The sequence below is a fragment of the Macaca thibetana genome, chromosome 2 (assembly GCF_024542745.1).
Source record: "Macaca thibetana thibetana isolate TM-01 chromosome 2, ASM2454274v1, whole genome shotgun sequence".
In the NCBI taxonomy this organism is placed as follows: Eukaryota; Metazoa; Chordata; class Mammalia; order Primates; family Cercopithecidae; genus Macaca; species Macaca thibetana.
The window spans coordinates 87,025,425-87,045,177 of record NC_065579.1 but is presented as its reverse complement, the minus strand read 5'-3'; the positions used below and the strand labels follow the sequence as shown (position 1 = coordinate 87,045,177).

At 45.8% G+C, this 19,753-nt stretch overlaps 1 protein-coding gene across 3 annotated transcripts in view; it reads left to right on the top strand.

Moving 5' to 3' along the window:
- Nucleotides 1-377: 377 nt before the first annotated feature.
- The window catches only part of LAMP3 (lysosomal associated membrane protein 3), a 55,528-nt gene continuing 36,152 nt past the window's right edge, over nucleotides 378-19,753 (top strand). For 2 of the 3 annotated variants that reach the window (XM_050780192.1, XM_050780191.1), the window contains exons 1-3: nucleotides 518-662; nucleotides 9,203-9,912; nucleotides 11,124-11,252. In XM_050780192.1, coding sequence (XP_050636149.1) covers nucleotides 614-662; nucleotides 9,203-9,912; nucleotides 11,124-11,252 — 888 coding nt within the window. In that variant the 5' untranslated portion in view covers nucleotides 518-613. Of the gene's footprint in view, nucleotides 663-9,202; nucleotides 9,913-11,123; nucleotides 11,253-19,753 lie in introns of all 3 variants that reach the window. The other variant, XM_050780190.1, reaches the window with a different exon arrangement.

Genomic DNA, 19,753 nt, shown 5'->3' with positions numbered 1-19,753 from the left:
GTAAAACCACCTGAGGCCAGGCACAGTGGCTAATGCCTGTAATCCCAGCTCTTTGGGAAGCCGAGGCGGGCGGATCACCTGGCGTCAGGAGTTTGAGACCAGCTTGGCCAACACGGTGAAACCCCATCTCTACTAAAAATACAAAAAATTAGCCGGGCCTGGTGGCACATGCCTGTAATCCCAGCTACTGCGGAGGCTGAGGCAGGAGAATCGCTTGAACCCGGGAGGCGGAGGTTGTGGTGAACCGAGATCGCGCCACTGCACTCTCTGGGCGACAGAGCGAGACTTCATCTCAAAAAGAAAAGAAAAAGAAAAGAGGAGACCCAGGGTATGAGCGCAGGAGGCCGGCGCTGCCGGGACCACGCGCGCGCGGTAAAGGGTCCCAGAGGCCCGGCCCCGGCCGCCGCGCCGCGTCCCCGCCCCTCCCGGCTCCGTAAGGGGAGGAGGGGGCCGGCGGAGTTTCCCTCCACGCCCAGCGGCCCTGGGCGGGCTTTTCGGCGGCTTCTCATAAACAGGTGGCTTCGTCTCTCCGGCACAGGTAGGTTTCTCCGGCACCGGTTAGGGGCCTGCCCGGACCTCGCCGCGCACTGCAGAGCCTCGCCCAGCGCCCACCATGCCCCGGCAGCTCAGCGCGGCGGCCGTGCTCTTCGCTTCCCTGGCCGGTGAGTGGCGCGCAGGGCTTCCCGCGGTGGCCCTGCCGTGTCGGTCCCCTGTCATCTAAACGCACTCTGGAGTCCCGCGCGCCACAGGACGGGCTGCGGGTAGGGAGGTGTGGCGCGTCCAAGGGCTTCCCGGCTGGAACTTGTTTTCCGTGAGTTACTCAGAGCAGGTGTCATCCCCAAAGACAGTAACGCTGTCCCTCGCTTCCGAAAGGGTTCTGGGCACCTTCTCTGGGAGAGTTTGTACAGGTCACTTGGATTTAAGAGTTGGAGACCTGAGCCAGGGCTTAGGAATGGGAGTCTTGGCTTTGTTATCCGGGAAAAGCGCTCATGTCTTGCTCTTCCTTGCATCAGATGTGGTCTGACAGATTGTGCCATTTCAGAAAGGTGTAGGACAGAGTGTCCAAGACTTTTTTTTTTTTTTTTTTTAATGATCATTGTACTTCCCATCCCAGATGCCGTCTGGGACGCCGAGTTTATGATTATTTTATGTTCCGACCCTCCACTTTCTCCAAAGCTTTTCCCCCTAGACATTGAGTCCTCTTGGGTGCTGTAGTGCTGTTCCTGTGATGAAGTTTACTGGTTAATCGAACGTCATGAGAGCACTGCCTCCGTCCCCACCGCCCGGCTAGTATGCTCAAGCAGGGGGCACGGTGGCCTTTGCTTGTGACATGAATGCTAGGAATGTTAGGAAAGCAGTGGGAAGGGTCGTGCCAGCTGCCCTCACCTAGGCAGTTCTCCCTGTGCCACGCTTTCAGACTTACAGTTACAGGTTCTTTTAGGGGACAGGAGAGGAAATCATCATTATGCTTCTCAGGGCAAGCTATTAAAAAAGCAAAACAATCTCAGCCTACCGGTAACCCACAGTGACCTGTATGTGAGCGCTCCTTGAATGGATGGATAGACTCAGAAACACAATGATATTGACAGGCCGGGGGCGGTGGCTCACGCCTGCAATCCCAGCACTTTGGGAGGCCGAGGCTGGTGGATCACTTGAGGTCAAGATTTCGAGACTAGCCTGGCCAACGGTGAAACCCCGCCTGTACTAAAAATACAAAAATTAGCCGGGCATGGTGGTGTGCACCTGTAATCCCAGGTACTCGGGAGGCTGAGGCAGGAAAATTGCCTGAACCCAAGAGGCGGAGGTTGCAGTGAGCCAAGATGGTACCACTCCACTCCAACCTAGGTAACAGAGTGAGACTCTGTCTCAAAAATAAATAAATAAAGACACAGTGAGTATTGACGAATTCAAGGGCAAGTGGAGAGAAAATGCCCACATTACCCATTCCTTTCTGAGCTACAAATTCTCAGAGGTAAGCTAGGTGAAGGATGCATGAGAGGTTTCTTCCTCAGAAGTGGAGTGTTGCATGGCCTTTGAGAGGTGGCACGGAGCTGGATTCAAACCCTTGCCCTGACCCTTACCAGCAGGGAGGCCTTGTTCACATCACCCAACCTTTCGGGTGCTCAGTTTAGTCACTAAAAAATGGGGAGAATAATATCCTCTGCCAGAAGTACTGGGGAAACAAATGAGGTAGCGCCTGGAAAGCAATTACTGCAGTGATTTTGTTCAGTGATGTTAATCCGTATCTCCTGTTTGTCTCTCTAGTCCCTTTCCCATTCACCTCACAACCTGACCGTGAGCCCCTTCTTCACTCAGTACAGGGCTCATCAGCACATGGTAATAACAATGATGGCCATGGCTTCCTGGCACTTTCTGCATGCCAGGCACTGTTCTCAGTGCTTTAATCCACAAAACAGCTTTGTAAGTACTTTATCATCTGCATTTTACTTGTGAGGAAATAGAAGCACAAAGAGGTTAAATAGCTTGCCCATGATCACATAGCTAGCTGGTGACAGAGTCAAGCTTTGAACCAGACCCTGTGCCCATAGCAGCTAACCTATGTGCTTTATTCATACATCTACTTACCTATAACTTATTTAGTCTCATAAGAACCCTGAAAAGTAGATGCTATTCTTATCCCTATTTTACGATGAGGGTACTGAGGCAGAGGCAGGTTAAGGAATTGTTCATGGTATCCCATTTAGTGAGTAGCATTCCTGAGACTGGCATTCAAGACATCTGGTTTTGGCTGGGCGCAGTGATTCACACCTGTAATCCTAGCACTTTGCGATCCTGAGGTGGAAGGTCGCTTGAGGCCAGGAGTTTGAGACCAGCCTGGACAACATAGTGGACTGTGTCTCAAACAAAACAAAACAAAAACGAAGTCTGGCCTTGGGGTTCAGGCTCTACACTACTGTACTACATGGCCTTGCATGCATAGGCTCAAGAAATCCTTGTTGAATTGGAAATGAGCAAAAATCATCAGAAAGTTTTGCTAGGAGAGACAGAACTTTTGGGTAAACTCTCTGAGTAATCTTTATCCAGTCAACATGCTTCCCTGATCTCAAATTTTCCCTCCAGAAAATGGGGGATTTAAGTTCATATTAGTTAAGTTTAGGTTCAGTTACACGTAAGAGACAAGCCAAAATAACAGTAGATTAAACAAAATAGTTGCTTGTTATTCTTTCATGTGAAAATATGTCCAGAGAAATTCAGGTCAGTTCTAGTGTGGGGGTGCTTCACTGGGGATCTGTCATTAGGATCCGACATATAGGTATGTGACTTCTACCCTCAAGGCCTCCTCATGGTTCCACATGTCGGCTGGAGCTTCAGCCATCACATACAAGTTGCAGGTTGGTCAAAGGGGGAAAAACAGAAGGGCTGTAGAAAGGCAGGCCACACAGGTGATTGAGCTGCCTTCACCCAGCCTTCCCAGAAGGTCCACATGATCTTGATACTTCTCTTCTTTCACTAAAACTCAGTCATGTGCTCCCACCCAGCTAGAAAGGAGGCTTAGACACAGAGCTCTTTATTCCAGGCAACAAGTGCTCAGCTGAAACTTGAGGTTCTGTTAGAAAGGAGAGACTGGATTTTGGAACAGTCAGCCAGCAGTCTGTCACAGGGCTAGTGCCCCTTCTGCTCTAGGGTTTCCTTGATTCTCTCTGCTGCACCCTGCTGGAGCCACTTCTGCTGCCCCTAGAGGTGCCAGAAAAGGTGCTGGGGACTAAACTATGATTCCCTGAACCTGGACATGGCCGTGGGGCTCCAATGACTCCCTGACTGTGCTCCTCAAAGCTCTGCAGACAGAGTATAGTCTCCAAGTCCTGCCAGGCCTGCTCCCTGCTGGTCTCCCCTCCTCACCCCTCCCTTCCCATACCATCCCTGTGTTCTGGTCATGTTCTCCAGACATACAAGACTTCTGAAGCCTCTATGCCTTTACACATCCTCTTCCTCCTATCTGGAAACCATCTCCTCCCTTGTCTGCCTGAAGAATGTATCCTTGTTTTGGATTCCCACCCTACCCACACTCTCATAGTATCTGAGGATTTGATAAAGACACTTGTCAGTCGGGCACAGTGGCCCATACCTGTAATCCCAGCACTTTGGGAGTCTGAGGTAGGTGGATCACTTAATCCTAGGAGTTTGAAACCAGCCTGGGCAACATGGTGAGACCCTGTACAAAAAATGCAAAAATTAGCTTGGCATGGTGGCACATGCCTGTAGTCCCAGCTACTAGGGAGGCTGAGGTGGGAGGATCGCTTGAACCTAGGAAACTGAGGCTACAGTGAGCCCTGAGCATGCCATTGCACTCTAACCTGGGTGACAGAGTGAGACCCAGTCTCAAGGAGAAAATAAAAACAAAAACAAAAACAGAAAACAAGTCACACTGAGGAGTATGGTCTACTCATGTGTCTGCCTCACAGTGCCCCTGAGAACAAAGACCTACCCCCGCTGTCTGGTGTGGCCTGCCTGAGAGGAGACCCCTACATACTGTTGAGTGGTGCGGCAGGGAAACCAACCAAATGCTGTCTGGGAAGGGACTGACTGTCAGGAAAATACCTAGAAAAGATCTCTTGTGAAATCATTGACTTTCCCAGGGGACTGGGCAATGACTCATCTCACACCCACTGGTTGTAGGGGAACCAAAACCTTCTAACACCTCTTCATGCGAATTTCCATCTAGTGGAGTCCAAGCAATGGATCAAGGGCCTGGGGTGCTTGTTTGCGAAGTCTCCTGAATTCTGGAGAGGAGAGGCTGGGGTGGCGGTGGGCAGATGAGTGTGTGAACACCAGAGCTATGTTCTGTGAATAGAGGGAGGGTCAAGACAAAGTCTGGTCTATACCTGCCCTTGCTTCTGCCCACTGCCCTCTTTTATTTATTTATTTATTTTTATTTTTATTTTTTTGAGATGGAGTCTCGCTCTGTCGCCCAGGCTGGAGTGCAGTGGTGTGATCTTGACTCACTACAAGCTCCGCCTCCCGGGTTCATGCCATTCTCCTGCCTCAGCCTCTGGAGTAGCTGGGACTACAGGTGCCTGCCACCACGCCTGGCTAGTTTTTGTATTTTTTTTTTTTTTTTTAGTACAGACCGGGTTTTAACATGTTAGCCAGGATGGTCTCGATCTCCTGACCTCGTGATCTGCCCGCCTCGGCCTCCCAAAGTGCTGGGATTACAGGTGTGAGCCATCGTGCCCATCCCCCACTGCCCTCTTTCTAGGCCTCAGACAAACCTGTGACCTTGACTAAACCTCTACAGGGCCAAACATCCCATTTAAAACCTGTGACCCAGTTTTTACAGAAATGAGTCATATATGTGTGGTCATATACATAGACCATGTGTGTGGTCATATACATTATAAAGTAGCTCATATGGTCTTTCTGAGCTACTTTACAATGCAGAGCATACCTACCCCAGTCGAATCACCTGCCTATCCTTTATGCACCACACTCCTACAGGGAGAGGAGGAGCAGTGAGAGGGCCAGAAGAGGGAAGGAGAAGGGGTGAGAACTATACTTCTCTGACAGGTTTAATCTGTAACATCCATAAACTTGGCACTTTTGGTTGAGCCATCTGCTAGCCCACCCTTCTGTCCACCACCCAGAGACACACCTACACCTACACACCGTATCAAGACATCTCAACAGGCTTCCTACATAGCAAGCACACCTTGACCAAGTACCATATATCTTCTTGGCTTGTTTAGGATGCTGTTCATTTGTGAACAACTAAGTCCTTTTTTTTATTTATTTGCGTTCATTCATTACCACTGAGAGAAGAGTTCTAGTTGCATCTTGAGGAAGGCTTTTTTTTTTTTTTTTTTTTTAAGGGTGCATTACTCAGTTTAGGAAATTGTACTCGTTGAGAAGATTCTCTTTAGCTTATAGACACCAGCCATACACAGTAGGATTTTAGCAAGGATATAATCACTTTCCCAAGAGAATGACTGGCAAGTGGTTTCTAGTCTCCTGGAGGTCTCTGTAGCAATCTTTACTCTTCACCACAAGATATTCCTGGAAACCACATTTGAGAGTGAATTCTCTTTCTCCATCATAATAGTATGAATCTAATGGGGCTCTCACTGGTGTTTGACCAGAGAACCAGCAATGTGGGTTTTACCCAAACGAATTGCTAAAATAAATCTTCAACAACACTCAATCTCCATTATAATCTCGAAGTGAAAAATCTTTCTCCAAGTTCCATGACATGGGCATAAAAGTTCTACGTGTAGGGATTTTACAAAAGTTTGTAGGTAAACCTGTACCCCATCAAACCTACAACTCTCAAGTATCATGCATATAACTTATCCAAATGGATATTTTAGATTTAAAAAAAAAAAGGACTCTTAAAGAATGATCTCAAATAACTTCATGTCATTAATAATCGTCGATCTTTTTATAAGGTTATAAAGACAATTTGAACTGATGCTTTTGTCTTTCCTATTTTGCAAACCAGTTGTACAGAAATAATTCATGGGTCTTACTACTGGACTTAAAGTTAGAACTTTTCTTCTGGAAAATAATCCCCTTTTCAGCACATGAAATTTTGAAACTCTCACCAAGGATCATCATTATGAAGTTTTCATGAATTGGGGTCACTGGAGGGCACCCTCCTGTTCCTCTCTCCTCTGCTTTTGTGTCTTCTCTCACCATTCTTCCCAGCGACACCCCACCTCCACCACCCCTCAAACCCAAGGGCAAGCTTTGATTCAGATGTACCAGTGTTCAAGTCTCTGCCTCAACTTCGATCAGTTGTGTCATTATGGTCAAATGGCTGAAATTTTCCAAGCCTGAGTTTCCTCATTTGAAAGATGGATAAAGTAGTACCCACCAAAGGGTTTTTGAGAGAAGTTGGTAAAAGATGGCCCTTGACCTAAGGCCTTCTATGTAGTAAATGTCCAGTAACCTGGAATTTTTATTGTTATTAATATGAGAAAAGTAACCTCTTAGAAGTGTATTGAATGGAGGAGGGAGATAGAAAAGGCATATATGAATTATTTTTATTGGGTATGAACTTTAGGACTTTGTAAATACTAGCATAGCAAGATCTCCTTTCCCTTTCTGCATGTTCTCCCAAGTCTCAGCCCAGCACAGGACAGCTCCAGCTGTCCTGAGAGTCTGTGGGTAAACACAGAGAAACCACAAAATTGAAGGGACACAGGCATCTCTCATGTGCCTGACACAGACTCCTAAAGACATCATCCGTTTGTTGTTGTTGTTGTTTTGGAGGCGGAGTTTTGCTCTTATTGCCCAGGCTGGAGTGCAATGGTGTGTTCTCAACACACTGCAACCTCAGCCTCCCGGGTTCAAGTGATTCTCCTGCCTGGGCCTCCCAAGTAGCTGCAATTACAGGCACTGTGTCACCACACCCAGCTAATTTTTGTATTTTTAGTAGAGACAGGATTTCACCATGTTGGCCAGGCTGATCTTGAACTCCTGACCTCAGGTCATCCACCCACCTTGGCCTCCCAAAGTGTTGGGATTACAGGTGTGAGCCACCGTGCCCGGCCCATCATCTGTGTTTTGTCCACTTTTCTGGATCCCTATGTGCCTGGAAGGAGACAAGGATAGACCTATTCTAGTTGGAAAAGAACCAGAGGCCCTCTGCCCTTAAGGATGACCTCTGGAGAGAACCTGTGACAACAGGAGACACCGTCTGTGTGCTTAATGGTCCATGAAGAGTTTTACTTAAACCAACTCATTTGAGCCTTACAATAATCCTAAAAGGCCTACAATGCTATTGTCCTCATTTACACATTCAGTCAGTTTTTCATTCGACCTATATTTACTGAACACTGTCTATGCGCAGGCACTGCTGGTGAAAACGGTGCACACAGTTCCCACCTTCGGGGTGCTGTTAATCTACTGGGAAAGATCCACAACCAACAGATAAACCAAAAGCAAACATTTAATCAGGAAAATATTTGGCTAGTACATACTGGCCAGGCTGATTGTTAAATATTTGAATACCGTCCCCATACATAATTACAAGTTGTAATTAATGCAGTGAAAGCAATGAATTTAACATTGCAGTGGAGAAGCATGGATATGGGGAACTATTTTATATAAGGAGGACAAGGAAGATGCTCTGAGGAGCTGCCATGAAAGCCAGAACACGAAGGACAGCCCACCTGAAATATCAGAGCAGTTATGACTTCTCTTCCTTGGTTGAGAAAGGCTGGGCCACTCCAAAAGTTATGTAAGAAAATGACAGGAATTTGTCTATATTGAGAAAACAACAAAGAACAAGATAAACAATGGAAAGGACTATATTGTGAAGAGATGAGTCTCCTGTCATTGGGAACAGTTAAGTCTAGATTGGATGAACACATGGCAAAGATCTGTAGGTGTAACTCAGACATCAGATTAGGGTTCGGGACTGGGCACGGTGGCTCACGCTTGTAATCCCAGCACTTTGAAAGGTTGAGGCAGGTGGATCACGAGATCAGGAGCTCGAGACCAGCCCGGACAACATGGTGAAACCCCGTCTCTACTAAAAACGCACAAATTAGCCGGGCATGGTAGCGGGTGCCTGTAATCCCAGCTGCTCAATAGGCTGAGGCTGGAGAATCGCTTGAACTTGGGAGGTGGAGATTGCAGTGAGCTGAGATTGCACCACTGCAACTCCAGCCTGGGTGACAGAGCAAGACTCTGTCTCAAAAAAAAAAAAAAAAAAAAAAGACTGGGGTTTGGACTAGATGACCTTTAAGACCCCTTTCAAACCTGGGATTATGTGATTCTGTGAAAACTGTATAACTCTGTAAAGCTTTGTTGCCATCATTCATGCTGCCCCAGCTCTCTCAGGTCATATAGCAGCTGTTCACCCAGGAACACTTTTTTATGTCAGCTGTTCGGATTCACATTTGAAGGTGGAGAATGAAGAGGCATTGACACTTAGATATCTAGCTAAGCACGATCGCTTTGGTGTGTATTAGTACCACACCGCACACAGGCAGAGGGGCTGGGTGCTGTGGAACTGTCATAACCCTGTAAAAGACATGGATACAACCAGAACATTACATTTGTGGCCTAGGGGTAGAATCTTTGATGATGTTTGCTTCATTGTTATACCCTTGTAAATTTCCTCCCAATATAAAAATTTGCATGTTAGGTTTTTTATGAACAAACATCAAGATGGGGATGGGAGAGGGACCTTGTAAGCAATTGGTTAGTGTTTTTAACACGTTTGTTTCCTAATTTTCAGTAATTTTGCACGATGGCAGTCAAATGAGAGCAAAAGCATTTCCAAACACCAGAGATTATTCTCAACCTACTGCAGCAGCAACAGGACAGGACATAGCAAAACCTGTCCAGCAACCAGCTAACCAAGCACCTCACCAAGCTTTAGCAGCAAGATTAATGGATGGTCACATCACCTTTCAAACAGCGGCTACAATAAAAACTCCAACAACTACTCCAGTAACTACAAAAAACACTCCAACCACCAGCCCAATTATCTACACCCTGGTCACAACCCAGGCCACATCCAACAACTCACACACAGCTCCTCCACTTACTAAAGTTACAGTCGGCCCCAGCTTAGCCCCTTATTCACTGCCACCCACCATCACACCACCAGCTCATACAACTGGAACCAGTTCATCAACCGTCAACCACACAACTGGGAATGCCACTCAACCCAGTAACCAGACCACCCTTCCAGCAACTTTATCCATAGCACCACACAAAAGCACAACTGGTCAGAAGCCCGTTCAACCCACCCATGCCCCAGGAACAACGGCAGCTGCCCACAATACCACCCGAACAGCCGCACCTGCCTCCACGGTTCCTGGGTCCACCCTTGCACCTCAGCCATCTTCAATCAAGACTGGAATTTATCAAGTTCTAAATGGAAGCAGACTCTGTATAAAAGCAGAGATGGGGATACAGCTGATTGTTCAAGACAAGGAATCGGTAAGTTGGGGCCACAGGACTATAACACTATCTTCAAAGAATCTGAGTGGAGGTTGGCTTGCTGGGAATGATCATTCCCTACATCCCGTATCTTTACTTTAAATGAAACCAATAGCTGTGAGCTCATCTCTCTCCAAGGTGCTCCCTTAAAAGGTGATTATGTTTGAGGATACACATGAAAATAGAAACTAATAGCAACTGTTTGGAGAGAGGAAGGCAAACAAAAATTTAAATATTCACACCCCTCACTTTTAGCAAACATGGGCAGAGTGTCGTGGAATGTTCAATGCTGATCTCAGCCCCTCCCTGCCACTCCAGAAGACTTACAAGCCTTATATCCTTTCCTGTGAAATGAGAGATTAAGACAGATGGTCTCTATGGTTCTAGACAGTTGTGACATTAATATGGAAATCCATATTAACGAGAAAACTGAGGGAGAGGGGTTGTGATTACTTGATGTACTAAAGGAATCACTAAAACAATATTTTCTCTTTCTTTGGTTTTTTTTTTGTTGTTGTTTGTTTGTTTTTGTTTTTTTTTTTTAGACAGAGTATCGCTCTGTTGCTCAGGCTGGAGTGCAGTGGCATAATCTTGGCTCACTGCAATCTCTGCCTCCCTGGTTCAAGGGATGTTCCTGCCTCAGCCTCCCGAGTAGCTGGGATGACAGGTGCCTGCCATCGCACCTGGCTAATTTTTGTATTTTTAGTAGAGACGGGGTTTCACTATGTTGGCCAGGCTGGTCTCGAGCTCCTGACCTTGTGATCCACCCGCCTCGGCCTCCCAAAGTGCTGGGATTACAGGCATGAGCCACTGTGCCCAGCCATCAATATTTTCTTTTTCTGCAAACTTCAATGATTTCAAATAAAACTTCTACATCCAGGTTGCCATTTGTGACAGAGGTACCTTACAGAGCAAACCCTTCCCTCTAGTATCATTTAACATGTTTAACTTAACATAAATTCCACGCAGCTTATCAGGAATATACCTGCCATCAATTATTTACAAAGGAACTCCTCTGTGAGAGAACTCCTCTTTAAGAAAGCTTTTGAACATAACAGTTTGGAAACGAGAGATGCCGTCTGGGGACTTTGCAGTTCTCCAGTGAATCCTCAGCCTTAAGTTTCAGGCTCACAAACTAGCCTATGCCTCTGGTTCCTTAGCTAGAGTTTTCTTCCACATCTCATTTAGCTGATCTGTCTTACTTGGTTTAGGTTTTTTCACCTCGGAGATACTTCAACCTCGACCCCAACGCAACCCAAGCCTCTGGGAACTGTGGCACCCGAAACTCCAACCTTCTGTTGAATTTTCAGGGAGGATTTGTGAATCTCACATTTACCAAGGTGAGGCCTGAGCTCCTTTGCACAAACCGCATCTGGTACAGCTTTCCCTCTCCCTCATCCTGGGGCCCGGTGGTGCAACCTCACACTTCAGTTTGAGATCTTTGCTGATAAGAATGAGGGGTTTGGGGATGGAGAGGAGGAAGTGTCAACATCTTATGTTTGTCTTCTTCCCCCTTCAGCCTCCTTCTGTGCAGCCCAAAAAGGGCTTCAGGGCCTCTTGGGGAGACTTGACCTCTGGGGAATCTAACCACCCCTGCCCTTTGCAAACCAGCCAAAGGAGGAAGTTGTACAGATGAGGAAACCTATAGAAATTCCCAGTGGACACCAGAGGAACAGGATTATTAAGAGGAACAGGATTATTTTAAAACCAAAATCAAATGTCAGAACAGGTTCTTTCCAACCACAGCAGGCAAAATTCAGGGCCCAAGCAGGCACTGGGTTTCCCAAACCATACCCTGGAAGGGGCAGACGGAAGTAATGTGGACAGAGCAGTCACAGATCAAGGTCAGAGAGTCTCACTGTGGATTTGGCTCTGTCCCTTGCTCTCCTGGTGACTTTGGACAGGCAACTTAACCTGTCTGGGCTTTATCATTTGAAAAATGGAAGAAAGGACTTAGAGATGGCCTCTGTAAAGAGCATGCCCCAGCCAGACGCGGTGGCTCACACCTGTAATCCCAGAACTTTGGGAGGCCAAGGCAGGCAGATCACCTGAGGTCGGGAGTTCGAGACCAGCCTGGCCAACATGGTGAAACCCCATCTCTACTAAAATACAAAAATTAGCCAGCCGTGGTGGTGTGTGCCTGTAATTCCAGCTGCTTAGGAGGCTGAGGCAGGAGAATCACTTGAACCTGGGAGGTGGAGGTTGCAGTGAGCCGAGATTGCGCCATTGCACTCCAGCCTGGGCAACAGGAGCAAAACTCTGTCTCAATTAAAAAAAAAAAAAAAGCATGCCCCATGCATGGGAAGTGGCAGATGCTCAAGAGCCGGCAGCTGCAATTGCAGTGACTGAAACGGGCAAATGTCTCGCAGACCAGAAGGGGCTGGTCAGCCCACTCCCCAGGGAGAGACTTGCCCCCTCTTGCCCCAGAGTGTCCTTCAAATTGCCCCAGTAAGAGCTGGCAGGAGGCACTGAGAGGCCCCTTGCAGCTGGGATTAGCTGCATGATCTCAGGGGAGTTGGGGCTTGTTTCCCAACCTGTAAAACGGATATAATCACATGTACCTAGTAAGACCCTTGGGAATATTAGGAATGGGGTATGTAAACCGTCTAGCACAGTAGATAACAGTGTTCAGTGAAGGGTGGTTATGATTGTTGTCATTATTAACTTGGTCTCAAAGGCTTTATTCTCCTGGAGCGTACTAAGGTAGAGTTGCACTTGAGAAGTCAGTGGTTTCCTTTTGCGACCAAGTGGGAAAGACAGTCCTTCATACCTAACTCCTCACAGCAAATGGGGAAGACATTCAGGGTAGAATAACTGCTCTATCCCTGGAAAATTGAAGTTAAACTATAGAGATGACAAGAATTTCTTTAAAAGTCCCTGGGCTGGATACAGTGGCTCAAGAATCACTCGAGGCCAGGAATTTGAGACCAGCCTGGGAAATATATAGCAAGACCCTGTCCCTGCCAAAGAAAACAAAATAAAATTAGCTGGTCTTGGTAGCGCATGCTTGTAGCCCTAGCTAGTCAGGAGGCTGAAGTGGGAGGATTGCTTGAGCCCAGGAGGTCGAGGCTGCAGTGAGTAATGATTCAATGATTGCATCACTGCTCTCCAAAAAAAAAAAGTTACTTCAGCAAAATAGCCGAAGATAAAGACATAAACATTTTACGCTTTGGTTCAGGGCTCAGTTCCACCCAGACCACTCCCCACTGCCCATGTGACTAACTGACTAATGGAAGACATTGGCAAACTCCAGCATTTGTGGCACACAAGGGCAGCTGCTATCAGGCCTTAGGCAGACCTGCAGACAGTGATTTCTTTGACACTTTCAACCTCTCTTTTTGTTGCTTTCTTCTTCTCCTGATGCTCCAACCCTGCCTTTCCTATTCCTTCAGGCTGGTCTCTGACCAAATTCCACCCAAGTGTTGAGTCCCTGCCTTTCTGAAAATCCTTTGAGGTCCCAAATTATCTGTTCTTCCAAGGGTAGGGGCAGAAAATGGGTGTCCAGAAAGAGCCAGAAGCACCAGCAGGTCGTCCTCCTCTCCCTCCATTCACCCACCTTCAGGAAGGGGCAAAATGGGCCACTCTCAGCCCATGGCCCTGAGTGTTGCAATAGCTGCTTTGCTTGAATTTCACCAGCCACATGCCCCTTATTCGTTCCATTCCCCAGCACAAATTCCCAAAGTAGCTGGCCTCCGCCAGGAGGAGAGCAGAGAGGCTCACGGAACGTGAAAATTCCCGCCGGCCTTAGTTATCCCAGAAACTTATGCATTTATTTTTTATTAAATTTATTTTGACTTTTTATTTTATTTTTAAATGTTTGTGGGTACATAATAGGTGTATATATTTATGGGCTACATGAGATATTTTGATATAGGCATACAGTGTGTAATAATCACATGAGGGTAAATGGATTGTTCATCACCTGAAGCATTTATCCTTTGTGTTACAAAAAATCTAAATATACTTTCAGTTATTTTAAAATGTACAACAAATTATTTTTGACTTCAGTTACTCTGTTGTGCTATCAAGTATCAGATCTTATTCATTCTGTCTCTCTCTCTCTCTCTCTCTCTCTATATATATATATATACACACACATACATATTATTTTTTATTTTTTTGAGACAGAGTCTCGCTCTGTCGCCCAGGCTGGAGTGCAGTGGTGCAATCTTGGCTCACTGCAACCTCCGCCTCTCAGGTTCAAGCAATTCCCCTGCCTCAGCCTCCCAAGTAGTTGGGACTATAGCCGTGCACCACCATGTCTGGCTAATTTTTGTATTTTTAGTAGAGACAGGGTCTCACCATGGTGGCCAGGACGGTCTCGATCTCTTGACCTTGTGATCCGCCCACTTTAGCCTCCCAAAGTGCCGGGATTACAGGTGTGAGCCACCACGCCTGGCCCATTCTGTCTATATTTTTTTTACCCATTAACCATTCCCTTTTCCCTCACCCCACCCATTACCCTTCCCAGCCTCTGGTAACCATCATTCTACTCTCAATCTCCATGAGTTCAATTGTTTCGAGTTTTAGCTTCCACAAATAAGTGAGAAGGTAGAAAGTTTGTCTTTCTGTGCCTGGCTTATTTCACTTAATATAATGACCTCCAGTTCCATCCACGTTGTTGCAGATGACTGGATCTCATTCTTTTTCACAGCTGAATTGTGTATATGTACTGTGTTTTCTTATCCACTCATCTGTTGATGGCCACTTTGGTTGCTTGCAAACCTTAGCTGTTGTGAACAGTGCTAGAATGGATGTGGGAGAGCAGATCTCTTTGATATACTGATTTTCTTTCTTTGGGGTATATATTTTACAGTGGGATTGCAAGATCATATGGTGGCTCTCTTTTAAGGTTTTTGAGGATCCAAACTGTTCTCCATCTTGGTTCTACTAATTTACATTCTCGCCAGCAGTGTACGAGGGCTCCCTTTTCTCCACATCCTCACCAGCATTTGTTATTGCCTGTCTTTTGAATAAGAGCCATTTTAACTGGGGTGAGACAATATCTCATTGTAGTTTTGATTTGCATTTATCTTATGATCAGTGATATTGAGCACCTTTTCATAGACCTGTTTGCCATTTTATGTCTTCTTTTGAGAAATGTCTACTCAGATCTTTTGCACTGAATTTTAAAAATCAAATTATTAGATTTTTTAAATCAAATTATTAGATGTTTTACTGTTAAGTTGTTTGAGCTTCTTATATGTTCTGCTTATTAATCCCTTGTTGGATGGATAGTTTGCAAACATTTTCTCTCATTCTGTGGGTTGTCTCTTCACTTTGTTGATTGTTTCCTTTGCTGTGCAGACGCATTTTAACTTGGTGTAATCCCATTTGTCCATTTTTGCTTTGGTTGCCTGTGGTTTGGGGTATTACTCAAGGAGTCTTTGCCCTGAAGAGTTTCCCCAGTGTTTTCTTTTAGTAGTTTCAAAGTTTGATACCTCAGATTTAAGTCCTTAATCCATTTGGATGTGATTGCTGTACACGGCAAGAGATAGAAGTCTAGTTGCATTGTTCTGCCTATAGATACCTGGTTTTCCCAGCACCATTTATTAAAGAGACTGTCCTTTCCTCAATGTATGTTCTTGGCACCTTTGAATTTCTGCATTTTAAAAAAGAATTTGGCTGGCACACCTGTAATCCCAGGACTGTCAGAAGCCGAGGTGGAATGATTGCATGAGCCCAGGGGTTTGAGATCAGCCTGGGCAACGTAGCAAGACACTATCTCTACAATAAATTTAAAAATTAGCTAGTCATGGTGACGTGTACCTGTGGTCCTAGCTACCACACGCAGGCTGAGGTGGGATGATTGCTTGAACCTAGGAGGTCAAGGCTGCAATGAGCTGTGATTGTGCCATTGTACTCCAGCCCGGGTGATAGAGTGAGACTCTTTCTAAAAAACATCAATCAATAGGAACTTGTTTAAGCCAAAACAGGGACCCTGAATTCGAGAATTACAGGTGCTAGGCATATAACTTAATGAGCGAAGCAAGCTAGTTTAAAAAAAAAAATTGTTTTCATTGAAACAAGCAGTCCTGAATTTTTATTTTACCAGTTTTGATAAAGATCAAAATAGGTCTTCATCAAAAATTAAAGACAAGAAAGCTTTCAATTTCCATTCAATCTAATAAGAAAAAATGTTGAAGTAAGCACAAAGTAATGAGGCAACTGACAAGGACTCAGAAATTAGGAGACAAAAGGGAGGGGCAGGAGAGTGTTCATCTCCCTAGGAGTTAGTTCTGCAGATGGTGCAAATGGCAGGGCTGGTGTCTAGCCCCGAGGATTATCACTATCCTTTATGGCATTTATTTGGGATGCTCCAATGTCCATTCTGAGTGGCTTACCTTCTATACTAGTTGTTCAATATTTTTTTTCTTTTTTTTTTAGATGGAGTCTTGCTTTGTTGCCCAGGCTGGAGTGCGGTGACACAATCTTGACTAACTGCAACCTCCGCATCTTGGGTTCAAGCAATTCTCCTGCCTCAGCCTCCCAAGTAGCTGGGACTATAGGCGTGCGCCACCATGCCCAGCTAATTTTTTGTATTTTTAGTAGAGATGGGGTTTCACTATGTTAGCCAGGATGGTCTCGATCTCCTGACCTCATGATCCACCCGCCTTGGCCTCCAAAAGTGCTGGAATTACAGGCGCAGTTGCTCAATATTTTACATGTCCCGTCAATCAGGTGGTAAGGTGAGGGTGGTAATGCCAGATCTTCTGATTGTTCAAGATAAGGCAGAAATCTAGATCTTTCTAGAAAAGCACATGATTTTTTTAATGTTGGCAATATATTTTTAAAATTTTGAGGGCCGGGTGTGGTGGCTCACGCCTGTAATCCCAGCACTTTGGAGGCCAAGGTGGGTGGATCACCCGGGACCAGGAGTTCAAGACCAACCTGGCCAACATGGCAAGACCCTGTCTCTACTAAAAATACAAAAATTAGCTGGGCGTGGTGGCAGGCACCTATAATCCCAGCTACTTGGGAGGCTGAGGCAGGAGAATCGCTTGAACCCAGGAGGCGGAGGTTGCAGTGGGCCGAGATTGTGGCACTGCACTCCAGCCTGGGCAACAAGAGTGAAATTCCGTCTCAAAAAAAAAAAAAAACACCATGCTGGCCAAAAAACCTATAACGTAAGGCCAGATTTGGCCTGTAGATTCTGATGCTGTGACTTCTGCCCTAATGGGTGTGTTGTATGAAGTGTATTTAGGTAAGAAAGCTTTCTAGATTTTTTCAAAAGAGAAATAGACTCAACTATTCAGTCGATCACTTTTGAAATGTTGCTGCTTTCTAAACGAGCACTTCTCAACAGCAACAGTATTAACATTTGAGACCAGGTAAGTCTTTGTGTGGGACTACCTTGTGCCTTGAAAAATGGTTAGCAGCATTTCTGGCCTCTGTCTACAAGACGCCAGGAGCAACTGCCCACCCCAGTCTGACAACTCGAAATGTCTCCAGACATTGTCAAATGTCTCCTGGGAGGCAAAAATCATCTGTGGTTGAAAACCATGGCTCTAGAGAAAAAGAGAACCTTAGAAAATGTGAGTTTATTCATTATAATATAATAGATGTTATGGGAGCTAGGTTGTAGAATGATAAATGGATGTTGATTAGGCCTGATTTATCAACTCGTTTATTAGTAAGAATTTACTAAGCACTTACTTTGTCCCTAACAATGAGCTTGGCTATGAAAGAAAAATAACAGAAATATAGGCTATAGTTCCAGCTTTCAATTTGTAGGATTTTGTTTGTTTGCTTTCGAGATGAGGTTTTGCTCTTGTCACCCAGGCTGGAGTGCAATGGCATGATTTTGGCTCACTGCAAACTCTACCTCCTAGGTTCAAGTGATTCTCCTGCCTCAGCCTCTAGAGTAGCTGGGATTACAGGTGCGCACCACCACACCTGGCTAATTTTTGTATTTTTTAGTAGAGACGGGGTTTCGCCATGTTGGCCAGGCTGATCTTGAAGTCCTGACCTCAGGTGATCCACCTGCCTCGGCCTCCCAAAGTGCTGGGATTACAGGTGTGAGCCACTGTGCCCAGCCCAATTTGTAGTTTTTAAAATTGAAATACTACCAATGACTATAACATAAAGAAAAATCAGTCACTTAACCTCGTCGTTCACTCAAGGCAAATTATCCATATCATTCACTTCGTGATCATGGACAGGCTGCTCATGATCTCTGAGCCTCAGCTCCTCTTCTATAAGATGGAGCCAACCAGTGCTTATTTTGCGGGGCTGCCGTGAGAGTGTGCTGAGCTAAAGAATGTAAAAGTGCTCAGCGCGGTATTTGGCCCCTAGTGCTGTCAGGAGAGGTGGATTTCCTTTCTTTTTTTCCCCTCAGTTTCATTTTTTGAAAAACTGAAAAACTTTCCCTGTCAGTGTCTCATTTGGTTAGAGTGACAGTCTGAAACTTGTTCAGACTCTTCAAGTTCAAGATCACGTACGTCTCTCCCCCCACCTCCCTACAACATCCTTCCTGGTGGGATAGTTGCTTTTAAAACATCCTTCAGTAACTTTGTTCTGTGCGCAGGACTATCCCTTTCTCCTCCACCCCTTTGGCTGGGCAGCTCTAGGTCTCCAGCCCTGGCTCTCGACATAGTGAAGTTAACCATCAAGAGAGGAGAGGTGCCAGGGTCAGGCAGTGCACTGGCCAACTGAGGTCTTGGAATCAATGCTGCAGACCCACCTGGTGTTCTGGTGTTTCCAGTTTCCAGCTTTTTTTTTTTTTTTTAAGAAAGGGCTCCCTCTGTCACCCAGGCTGAAGTGTGGTAGCACGATCATAGCTCACTGCAGCCTCGGCCTCCTGGACTCAAGTGATCCTTCCATGCCTTAGTCTCCTGAGTAGCTGGGACTACAGGTACATGCCACCAGCTAATTTTTTTTTATTTTTATTTTTTGTAGAGATGGGTTTTAATTATGTTGCTCAAACTGTTCTCCAGAGCCTTTGAGGGGCATTTGGAACCCTCTTGGCCTACGAGCTGGGCTTCTGAGGACGGTGACCAATGTTCAAATGTTAACACTCTCACAGTGCACCGCTTAGAACCCCCCAGGTAACCTGTACTTTCCACACCCTGTTTCCCCTGGTACTTTTCCCTCTGCCTGGAAGGACCTTCCCACCCCTCAGCTCCTTTAGCATCCATCCTTAAAATAACTCAAATATCATCATCCTGTGAAATTCCCCCTTCCCCACTTCCGTTTCAGGTAAAATGAGAGACTTCCTCTTCTTAGTTCCCTGAATCTCTAGTCATTGTTCCCCAAACTTCATCAATGCACTGGTCACACATTTCACCATCCCCAAGGCAAAGTCTGTGGCTCCTTCACTTCTCTTCCCTAGTACCCTCCCGGACTTCATCTATAGTGTATCTTTAGCAAACATTTGATAAACAAATGAATCAATGAAGGAGAAAATCTAAATTTTGCAGAGAACTCTGGGTCAAAGTGCCAAAAAGTAGATCACAGGTTCCTTTTGCTATGTCCAGAACAAAACTTTCTTGATTTAGTCACAACAGTGCTGAGCAAAAAAGACGTGATCGATGCTGAAGACAAAATCCACATCCTGAACAGCTAGGGACTGTGAAGCTTCCATGGTGGGTTTTGCTGAAGTGGACGGGGGAACCTTAGGGCCCCGCGGTTATTGGCATGCTGGCGTCCTGGGCAGGATGAATTGGCTGGCTGGTGCCAGACCCCCGTATGTCTGTACAAAGGTAGACATGTTGGTGGACCCTCAGTTTTGCTAAGGAGGATGTTAAGATTCTTGACGGATTAACAAAGGACCACAGAGCCTAAAATATTTCTGGAAAAAAGTTTACCAAAGATGATTTTGTTTCCTTTAAGAATATCCAGG